We start from the raw sequence: 12,118 nt of genomic DNA on the forward strand, positions 1-12,118 counted from the left end.
AGGCGGCAATTTAACATGCTAGGTTGGGCCACTTTTCTTTTTGATTTTAGGGGCCCAACTCTTAGCTTGGACTACGACAAGACCCTCAAACCCATTTCTCTTTGTACTTTTCTAGATAAGCTTCATACCCTTGTTTTATTTACATTGGATAAAAGTCCCTACCCTTTGTTTAATTCCAAAGGCCAATAACATCTTTATTAATACTAGCCTTGGCTGCACGTGCAGGCACGTGCTGCCACCAGTAATGAAAAAATTAATATAGATTTTGTAAATGAAACTGTGAATTTTAGCTCACCTAATTTGATTATATTAAAAAAGAAGTCTAAGAATATAATAAAATATCACAATATTTTCATAATATCATCATTTTTAGGATTTGAATAGATATATATATATTTTTTTATTTGAGAGAAATGCTACATTCATACAATTTTTAGAACAAATTCTAAATGACAAGTTATTATTGGTTTTAAGCTGATAACATTGTTATTGTTATTCTCAAAATATTTATTTTCAGTTGTAGTTGGTTATAGTCTCATATTTTATTATTTTATTTCGACTTGTAAAAAAATTGATACTTCAAATATTTGTAAAAATATTGTGAAATTTGTTATATCGATATAACAATATATATGCCAGTTTACATAAATATTTAAAAGAAAAAAAAAAACACAAACCGATTACTGGGAAAAAAAAAAATTAGGCACGGTAGAAATTAATGTTAAAATTTTGTGGACTTAGCATTTTTTTTATTTGATCTATAAGAAACTGAGATCTTAACGATTGTGAAAATTCTGTAATAATAATAAGTGTTGTAACATTTTCTCAAAACATTTATTTTTAGTTGTGGTTAGTCACAGTCTCATATTTTATTATTTTATTTCTACTTGTAAGAAATTGGACGTCAATAATTGTGAAAATATTGTGAAATTTGTTGTAACAGTATAATAATATATATGCCAGCTTACATAAATATTTCAAAAAAAAAAAAAAAAACACAAACCAATTACTAGAGAAAAAAAAACAAAACAAAACTTTAGGCACTGTAGGTACAGTGCCAATTGAATAAAGCAAAAGCACTGTAGCTCCAGTGTTATCCATCAATAATAGCTGACCTATGATTTGTTGTGAAATTAATGTTGGAATTAACATTTTTTTATTTGATATATAAGAAACTAAGATTTCAACCATTGCGAAAATATTGTGATAATAATAAGTGTTGTAACAATTTTTTAAAACATTTATTTTCAATTGTGGGTGGCTACAATCTCATATTTTATTATTTTATTTTGACTTATAAGAAATTGACACGTAATAATTGTGAAAATATTGTGAAATTTGTTATGTCAGTAAAACAATATAAATGTCAGCTTACATCAATATTTAAAAGAAAAAAAAAACCACAAACCGATTACTAAAAAAAAAAAAAAAAAACTTTAGGCACTGTAGTTATAGTGCCAGTTAAATAAACAAAAGGTTGAATAAATGAAAAAAATAAATAAAAAAATAAAAATGACTCACGAAACCAAAGCACTATTAAAACTACAATCTGCACAGTGCCAACACTTTGGATGCACAGTGCCGAAGCACTGTAGTGGCATAGCCGCTTTATTGTGTCAGTATAACAATATATATACCAGCTTACATAAATATTTCAAAGAAAAAAAAAAACACAAACCGATTACTAAAAAAAAAAAAAAACCTTTAGGCACTGTAGCTACAGTGCCAATTGAATAAATCAAAAGCTTTGTAGCTCCAGTACTATCCATCAATAATAGCTTACCTATGATTTGTTGTGAAATTAATGTTAAAATGTTGTGGATTTAGCATTTTTTTATTTGATATATAAGAAATTGAGATTTCAATAATTGTGAAAATATTGTGATAACAATAAGTATCGTAACATTTTTTTAAAACATTTATTTTCAGTTGTGGTTGGCTACAGTCTCATATTTTGTTATTTTATTTGAACTGATAAGAAATTTACACGACAATAATTGTGAAAATATTGTGAAATTTGTTGTGTCAGTATAAAAATATAAATGTCAGCTTACATCAATATTTAAGAGAAAAAAAAAAAAAAAACACAAACCATTACTGGAAAAAAAAAAAAAAAAACTTTAGGCACTGTAGCTACAGTGCCAGTTTAATAAACCAAAAGCACTGTAGCTCTAGTGCTATTCATCAATAATAGCTATCTATGATTTGTTGTGAAATTAATGTTAAAATGTTGGATTTAGCATTTTTTTAGATGAGATTTCAACATTGTAAATTTGTATACATTTAACAATATAGGCACAGATAGATTAGAATGATAAAAATACCAAATTTGTGAAAATTTGTGTGTGTCAGTATAAAAATAAATGTCAGCTTACATCAATATTTAAGAGAAAAAAACACAAACCAATAACAGAAAAAAAAAAACTTTAGGCACTGTAGCTACAGTGCCATTGAATAAACCAAAAGCACTGTAGCTCCAGTGCTATCTATTTACCTATGATTTGTTGTGAAATTAATGTAAAAATGTTGTGGATTTAACATTTTTTTTTATTTGATAAATAAGAAACTGAGATTTCAACAATTGTGAAAAATATTGTGATAACAATAAATGTTGTAACATTTTTTTAACACATTTATTTTCAATTGTGGTTGGCTATAGTCTCAAATTTTATTTCGACTTGTAAGAAATTGACACGTCAGTAATTATGAAAATATTGTGAAATTTGTTGTGTCAGTATAACAATATAAATATAGTTGAAAGAAAAGACAAAAAAAAAAAAGCACAAAACAAATTGAAAAAGGAAAAAAAAAAAAAAAAAAAGGACTCACAAAACCAAAGCACTGTTTCCCTATAGTGTTTGCACAGTGTCGAACATTGTAGCGACATAGCCGCTTTTTATATATAAATTTATTTTGACTTATAAGAAATTGACACCTCAGTGATTATGAAAATATTGTGAAATTTATTGTGTCAGTATAACAATATATATAAAAGAAAAAAAATTACAGACGGAAGACTGAAAAAAAAAAAAAAAGTGCCTCACCAAAGCACTATTGCCGCTACAATACTTGCACAGTGCAAATACATTGAGTGCACAGTACCAAAGCACTGTAGCGGCATAGCAAAAATTTATTTTGACTTATAAGAAATTGACACCTCAATAATATGAAAATATTGTGAAATTTATTGTGTTAGTATAACAATATGTATAAGAGAAAAAGAAATACAGACAGAAGATTGGGAAAAGAAAAAAAAGTGCCTCACCAAAGCATTGTTGCCGCTACAATGCTAGCACAGTGCAAATCGTAGCAGCATAGCCGCGAAAGTGTTGCGAAAAATATTTTGGATGTAGCACTTTTTTGTTTTCATAATACTTTTAGTTTTAGTTGTGAATGCTTTTAGAATGATATTTTATTTTAACCTATAAGAAATTAACATATTAACGATTGTAAAAATATTGTAACAATTTATTGTCTTAAAAAAAAAAGAGGGGATAGGATATTACCTCAAAAAAAAAGGCAGAAAAAAAAAAAAAAAAAAAAAAAAAAAAAAAAAAAAAAAAACTCATCAAAGCACTGTTGCCGCTACAGTGCTTACACAGTAAAAAACGTTATTTACACAGTACCGAAGCACTGTAGCGGCATAACTGCATTTTATATTTAAGATATCTACATATTAACGATTGGAGGACCATCAAGCTATGTCTACATATGGGATTTCAACACCTCTCCTCCCTCTCCCCACCCCAATCTTCTCTTGGCGTACATGACTAAAATTATATAAATCAAAATAACTTTTTTTTTTATTTGCAGACAAGTTGTTAGTTAGAAGAAGAGTGATTAAATCTGAACATCTTCATTAAATACACAAGGAACTAGTGTCAATCAATTGAATTATAAAACTATTAGATTTTCACTTCAATATAATTTCTATACTTCATATATATTTTTCCCACTTTCGTAAACTCAGGGATAAAAAAGAGGAACGTTTATTCAATGAAAGTATCAAAAAATTGGTCTTGTGAACAAACTAATCAAACATATATTACAATACATTTCTTACAAAGTTACTTGCATAATAATTAAATTTGGCACAAAGACTAGGGTTTGCTGAAAATATCACTACATAACATTACTCAAAATTGTAAATACGAATTGTTCATATTTATTTCCTCTCTTTGAAATAATATGAGTTAATTCAAAATTTCCAATTCTATGGAATTTTCGAGCATATAAAATCTAAAGTTACAAATTTACTAACCTTATTATTCTCTTACCACACAGCACACTAAGTTACTAACACTGTTATCACCACAGCATCACCTGCCTCCACTGCACCACCACTATTTTCAATGTCATAGAGCTAGGACTCATTACCAAAGTGCCCATTGCCAAAATTGCTCGTATTGCCACCTACTTTGACCATCTACTTTCCACCATAGGTCCATAACCATTACCATCAACACCGTCACCAAATTATTGGCACCATCATTACTATCCTTAGTGAATTTGCATGGGTGAAATGTAAACAACACCGCTATGTTTGCATAGAAATCATAAGGGCACGATAGTCATACGAAAATTGGGCGAGAAGACAAATAAGTGAAACTATCAAAATAATAATAATAATAATAAGCACAATTTTATATACTACTTATATGAAAATACTTAAAAGAAAATTAAATAAATAAAAGCATGAAAAGAGACAAGTGGATGAATCAAACGTGGGAAGGATGAACGATGATGGTATTGGAATTATTTCATTTTTATTTAGACCACTTATATGGGTAATATATTCCTCCAACTCCTACAATTTGTAATCAATAAAGCTAGAATTGTCAATATTATATGTTAAAAACTTCCATAATTAGCTAATTGGAGGCATGTGACACGCCTTTGGTTTGGACCCATCCTTCCACGTTATTTTTCTCTCTTTACTATTCATGATATGATTAGATCTCTGAAAGAGTGTGATTAAGCAATTGCAGCAGAGTTTACCTCAAAATGCCGAAAAGGGATAAATATGTTGCATATAAGACTGTTTACCTCAAAATATTTCTATACTAGTATTCATCATATATATGAGTTTGCATCGAAATGTCTTAGATGAGAATTCTGTTACGTACATATATAAGAGTGTTTCATTACATTTTGCCCCAAATCTTATATTCATCTAAAAAAATTAAAAACCAAATACAAATGAGTAACAGGAAATATTTGATGTAAAAGCTATAGGTTGCACATCCCACCTACCCTTTTTTTTTTTTCCTTTTTTGATGAATTGAATTGTTGAACCTCCTCTTCAAGTTACGTTGTCCTTGTCATATATAATATAGCATGCTTGTCATCTATTTTTCATTTGAAGCAATCATATGCTATCTGATGCCATGATTTTGAATAGAGAATTGGCGGCTTAGGGAACGGACTAGATTCGTACAAGTTCTTATTTGTATAAAAAACGTCGCTGCCTCTTAGATACGTTATTCCATCTTTTTTTTATTAAGCATGATTGATAAATTATAGGTTGACCTTAGGCATTGTGAAACAAGCTGAGTTGACATACTCAAGGTCAAAGAATAGATAATTAAATACTCTTCAACAAGATTTTTTTTTTATGAAAATATTTTTTATGGAACTTTTAAGTCTTTAATCCCAAAAGTCTACATCTTTTTTTTTTTTTTTTTGATAGCAAAAGTCTACATCTCAAAAAACATCAATCTTGCCGTTGCAAGGGAAAAAAGAAGAAGATAAAGTCAGACTTTTGTCCCATCTACCCATGGAATTTCCAAGAAATTTCCTGGACTATTATTATTTCATATATTTAGTGTGAGTTTAAATACTGCTTATTTTGTTTAAAATTTAAAATAATAAAAAAATAATTTCTAATAACTGTTCACACAAAAAAAACTATTAATTTGTCTTAATGAACATGAACAGTGCAAGAGGCGCTAGTCTTAAAAAAAAAATTGTAGACTCCTTGGATGCAGACGCCAATCCAAATGGAGCCTTAATTTCCATCTCAAATGTCAATGCAAATTTATAATTTCATTTCAACCCTTTTACTTTTGTATTTTTTTTTTTTTTTTTTTTGTAAATTTCAATCCACCTTGTTCTTTGGATTGGGTTAGGGAAGACTAAGTCATGCTACATCACATTGCACGTTTGGAGGAATTGAAAGTCTTCTTGGTTAAACACGTACGTCCGTACAATTGGAGGAATACTTGATAATAGATTAGGTAAACATCAAGTGAGGTACGTGTAATTTTATAATGAATCAATGGATGATAAATAAAACATTCACGCAAAATATGGTCAAAGAATGATCGTTCTATCCAAAAAGTATGTGATTATTAAATAATAACCCCAAGGTCTACTATGGGGTCGGGTTGTGGAAGAGTTTGAAAATTTCTTGAAGGGTCTTTCGGGTCATTAGGTCATACATACAAAATCGAGATGGAAAGGGCACAAATGATTTTTGGTTCAAACTTTTCAATGCATTTATTTGATGGCTTGGAGTTGGAGCCTAAAAAAGAAGCAGAGGGTCCACCAAACTTTTGTTTGGCAGAGAAGCTAGTGGAGATGAACAAATTAATGCTGTGATAGATGTACTGACTACTGTGTAGAAAACAACGAAATCCCACTGAATGACATGAAATGGCTGATACCCCCTCGTGCGCTTTCGGCATAAAAGAACTCGTACTACTGAATAACAGACAAAACCCTCTTTTGTTTGCCTTTCAGAGCTGCCATGGGGTGTTCTCTTCTATGACAGCCCTTTTTTCCATTATAACCATGCATTGATTGTTTGCTGGGCTCCTTTACCCAAATCATGCATGGGGACGAAAATGAACCACATGAATTATATAACTTTTCATTATTATTATTATTATTATTATTATTATTGGAAAAGCAAGTTCTAATGCCTATATAATAATTTTACACATTAAACATCTCTGTTAGGTATACTTAATTTAGTGCTTATATATATATATATATATAGTAATGTATTATTGAAAGAAGAGTTTTTTTTTTTTTTTTTTTTAACCTATAAACTTGTCCCATTTATACACTGGCTGGTGGCTGCCAACGGTGGCAATCCAACTAACGGTATTAACTAATAACAAAGAAATGATAAACAAAAGTTTGGCTTCAATTTTTTTTTTTTTGGGTAGAAAAACAAATTATGTTGTTAAACAACTAATTGTAATATATATTTTTCTCAAGTGCATAACTCTTATGTTTATAGACATATTTACAAAAGGTCAACAATAAAATAATTGAAATGAAATTGAATGATTGCAAAGTCATATACAGTGAGGAATAGCACTTTCTGGTGACGATCATGCTTATATTATATGGGTGCTTAACAATACTATGAAGTCATGATTTCCTGGGATAATAGCAATAACAAATGAATTCAATTTATCAAAGAAAATTTCATAATAAATAATATTATTCTACCAGTTTTAATTGACATACCTAGGAATAACTTTCAAGTCTCAATCTCATACTTTCAAAAGTTTGCACAGGTATCCTGTTTCTAGAGTTTTACAATTTGAAATATATTCATCTTCCTTGTATCCAAAATTCTTTATACTAAAGAAACACGTGTAATACTGTAATCACTTCGACGGCTTTGCTAACTCTATGTAAATTCCACATAGAACATGATCACAACTTCTGCAACTGTCCCAAAGGCAATTATGCTGCCCATATACTTGTCTTCCTAAAAAGTCTTAAAAGTGCAGCTTTATTATTATTATTATTATTTTTTTTTTTGAGGGGTAGATAGGGAGAGGTGGAGTCAGAACTACATAACTAAAAAACTACAAAAATAAAAAATATATATTATTACCACTACGTAGTGGGAGAGGGGGGATGTTGATAAGTTTAACTCTGTTGTGAATCAACCTGCTATTGTGCACTGTGCTGTGTTGTCCAATCTGATTTGGAAGTTATTAGTTAAGATAATTACTGATGTGGCAATGGTAGTTAGTTATAGTTGATGTAGCAATAGTAATTAGTTAGATCTAGTTGTTTATAACGGATTGTATATCATGTTAAGGGGGACTAGCTATTGTAAAAATACTATGCAAATACTCTCTTTAATCTTTACTCTCTTAATATTTCTCTCTCTCTCTTCCTAAACAATAGATCGAGAGGTATCAAGGCATATGCTGAAAATATGCACTTTTCTTGAACTGTTTTTTAGTAGACTTTGTGTCTTTAACTTTATCTTCAATTACTACTTTATAACATGTCAAAACTCAACAAAAGACACATAATTTGGTAATATAAAAATTTTAGTCATCTGTCTAAAATTTGTAGTAAGATTTTCTAAGTCATATTTCACATAATTTTACTTGAAATAATTTTATCTAATAGAGTTTCTTGGACAAGTCACTATAATATAATTTGTTAATCTATAGTTTATGCAAAAGCAATAATTTAACCAATCTTAACACCTTTTAAAAATATAAATTTATAATATTAAACTTGTATGCACCCATGACATTCAAATCCAGTTGGGCCCTGGATCGTGGGTCAACAACCAGGCCCAAGGGCCCAACCCCCGTTCGGCCAAGGATTCTAGCCCAAACCCTCAAAGGCTATGGGCCCAGAGCTGAATGCTACTCGAAGGCTTAAGGAGTAGGCGGCCGACTCTAACTTGCGTCTTGCCTTACCACGTGGTAATTGCTTGGCAAGTCATCCCCGAGCAAAGGTTACAGTAGTCCGATCATGCTACCCTTTACGTGTCTGGTAGCGCCTTTGGAAACATCGCTGCTGAGCACATCTGATGAAATGGGAACCATTTCCAAAGCCACTCCTACCTAAACGCCCACTTACGATTAACAACATTGGACCTCTCATCGCACTAATTATGAAATTAATCATAATCATCCCACCAACAATTGGCTATAAATAGGAGAAGCTAGAGAGGAGTTGGGGGATGAAAAATTTCAAGAGAGAAAGAATAGAGAAAGAGGGAAGCAACATAGAGAGAGAAAAGTGATCTCATTGAGTCTCTATGCCAAGAACAACCCAAAGTAGGAAATCTAAACCCACTATACAAATAAGTTGTGAGCCCGAGTGAGGCCCAGCTTAGTAGTCTCATTTTTGGCGAGCACAATTGGCGCCGTCTGTGGGGATCTTCTACAACGCTGTGGTTTTATAAAGACTCAAGCGAGGGAAAAATGTCTGGAAGGCGTTCAAGGAGTCACACACGCTGAAAGTGGATCCGTAGGATCTTCTCAGGGATCTAGCTGGCGAGGGCGCAAGCAAAAGGGATAAGAAGATAGAGAGCACGACCATCAGGAGGAAATGCCCGGCACAGGGGAGGGATCATACCAAACCCAACGGATTGTGTCCGGCACTACGGGACATAGGCCTCTATGGAAGAGATGAAGAGCTCGAACAGCTGCGCAGACTGGTCAGAGACTTGGAGTTAGAGGCAAAAGGCAGGCATCAAAGGAGAGACAAGGATGACTGGGATGGAAGAGTTGACGGAGGAAGAAATAGATACGGGGCAGGATCTAATCAGTCCAGTTCCCATCAACGGCAGGGTCGTTCCCATTCCTGGGAATCTTGTCAATGCCGAAACCGTTCACATTCTCGGGGGCATCGAGAATGGTCAAACTCCCGCGAATCAAGGCAACGATGAGATCGCTCATGTTCATAGGAGCAATTAGATCGGGATTCAGCCTCTCCAGGAGAGAGGTGACCTTGTAATGCTGCTATGGATGCTATGAGTTGCGCTTTACGAAAAGTAGCTTGATCCCCATTTTTAAACAATATCAAACAGGCTGAAATGCCGAGTAGGTTCGCCTGGCCACCGTTCAATTCCTACGATGGAAAAAGGGACCCGATAGAACACGTCAGTCATTATATTCAGATGATGTCCCTACACACTCATAACGATGCGCTTATGTGCAAAGTATTGCCATCGAGCCTAGGTCCTACCGCCTTGAGGTGGTTTGATGGGCTACAGAAGGGCTCCATACATAGCTTTTCTGAGTTGATCCAGGAGTTCGGCGTTCAATTTATGACCTGTAGCTGTGTACCACAGTCGGTAGATACGCTATTATCCATGAAAATGAGGGTAAGAGAAACCCTTCGTAGTTATGCTAGCAGGTACTGGGAACTATACAATGAGATAGGTGGGGATAATGAGAATGTCGCGGTAAGCATTTTCATAATGGGGCTACTTGAGGACTCGGAACTATGGGAATCATTGACAAAGAAGCCTCTTGAGGACATGAGGCAGTTGATGAGATGCATCGAGGAATAAAAATGACTGGAGGATGACCGACTGCAAAGTAAAGGCAAAGTGCCAATGACAAATCGTCCTCGGCAAAATGGTTTTCCACTTTGACCCCAAGGGGGCTTGACGATTCAAGAATTGGTATCACAAATCCGAGAGTTAAATGTAATGTTCAAGGAGTCGGTGCATCGGATTGTTGATTGGATTAAGCATGAACCATACTTTCGGCGGCCGAAGAAGATGGGCGGAGACCCATCAAGGAGGAAACAAAACTTGTACTGCACCTATCACCAAGATAAGGGCCATACTACCAAACAATGTTGGGTATTGAAAGACCACCTTTGATAGTTGGTTAAGGCCGGGTATTTGAAAGAATTTGTGCTGGAATTAGGGGACAGGGGTGTGGGGTAGGACACTCGGCATAGGGGAACCCCCTTCCTTCCCCTATAGGGATAATTGAAGTCATTCATTCCGCTACCAAGAGGTTCATTGCAGAAGGAAGAAAGGGAGTGTTGACGATAGTGCCAGTAGGAGGCGGCTTGGGCGTGCAACCACCATAAAAGAAGATGAAGTTTGCACAGGAGCCTATCACTTTTAACGATGACGATTTGGAAGGGACGATCCAACCGCATGATGACGCGTTAGTGGTTTCTGCCCGAATAAGCGACTTCTTGGTGAAAAGGGTGATAGTAGACGAAGGAAATGAGGCTGACGTAATGTATCCGGACCTATTCAAAGGGCTCGGACTAAAGAAGGAGGACCTTACGAAGTATAGTATTCCCTTGGCTGGGTTTGATAGTAAGGTGGTAATTTCGAAAGGGCAAATATCACTTCCCGTGGATATGGTAGCAACATTTATAGTGGTAGCTTTATTTTCTCCATATACAGCGATCCTGGGAAGGCCGTGGATCCATTCAATGGGGGCTGTTCCATCTACCCTGCATGTAAAGATCAAGTTCCCTTCCGAGTAGGGTATTGTCGTGGTGAGAGGAAACTAGCAAGTGGCAAAACGGTGCCTTATTGCTGTGGTTAATTGGAAGAGAGAACAAGGTGAATGGAAGTCAGGTCGGTCGAGGAGAACAGGTAGAGCATGAAAAAGAGACCAAGGAGAAAGAGCAATCCAAACAAGAGCAGGTTAGGTGGGAAAACCTGTCTTAAGGGGTCCCTTTATAGCAATCACCGGAGCCCCGAGAAGGAACGGGGCCTAGCTTTGCTGAGAGATTGATAAAGATGAAGGTATTACCGAATACTGATAGGTATTTTCAGATCGGAACAAGTATGAAGGATGAAGATAGGGTACAGATGTTGTTGTTTCTTGCTCAAAATATAGATGTCTTTGCTTGGAGCCCATATGAAGTGCCCGGGGTAGATCGTGGATTCATCGTTCATAAACTTAATGTAGACCCCTCATTTACCCCGAAGAGGCAAAAGCCAAGAAAGTTGGCCAAAAAACATGCCGAGGTAGTAAGGCAAGAGGTTAAGAGGTTGAAGGAGGCCGGAGCGATAAAGGATATCTTTTTCCCAAAGTGGTTGGCAAATACTATGGTTGTCAGAAAAAAGAATGGCAAATGGAGGGTCTGTGTAGACTTCACGGATTTAAACTAAGCATGCCCGAAGGACCCATTTTCAATGCCAAAAATTGATCAGTTAGTAGATGCCACCTACGGGCACCTGAGGATGAGTTTTTAAGACACCTTTCAGGGATATCATCAGATCGCTCTGGCTGCCGAGGACCAGGAGAAGATAGCATTCATATCTCTCAACCCTAACTACCATTATACCATGATGCCCTTTGGGCTAAAGAATGCCGAGACAACATACAAGCGAATGATGAGAAGGATGTTTCGAGACAAAATT

General features: G+C 34.4%; 1 protein-coding gene across 1 annotated transcript; it reads left to right on the forward strand.

Annotated features, from left to right (window-relative positions):
* Positions 1–9,482: 9,482 nt before the first annotated feature.
* LOC112033870 (uncharacterized) lies at positions 9,483–10,288 on the forward strand. Its single transcript, XM_024066643.2, has 2 exons — positions 9,483–9,671; positions 9,803–10,288. The coding sequence occupies exons 1-2, from the start codon at positions 9,483–9,485 to the stop codon at positions 10,286–10,288; spliced, it is 675 nt and encodes a 224-aa protein (XP_023922411.2).
* The last annotated feature ends 1,830 nt before the right edge of the window (positions 10,289–12,118 follow it).

This window comes from Quercus suber, unplaced genomic scaffold, assembly GCF_002906115.3.
Source record: "Quercus suber isolate HL8 unplaced genomic scaffold, Cork oak 2.0 scaffold_101, whole genome shotgun sequence".
NCBI classification, from domain to species: Eukaryota; Viridiplantae; Streptophyta; class Magnoliopsida; order Fagales; family Fagaceae; genus Quercus; species Quercus suber.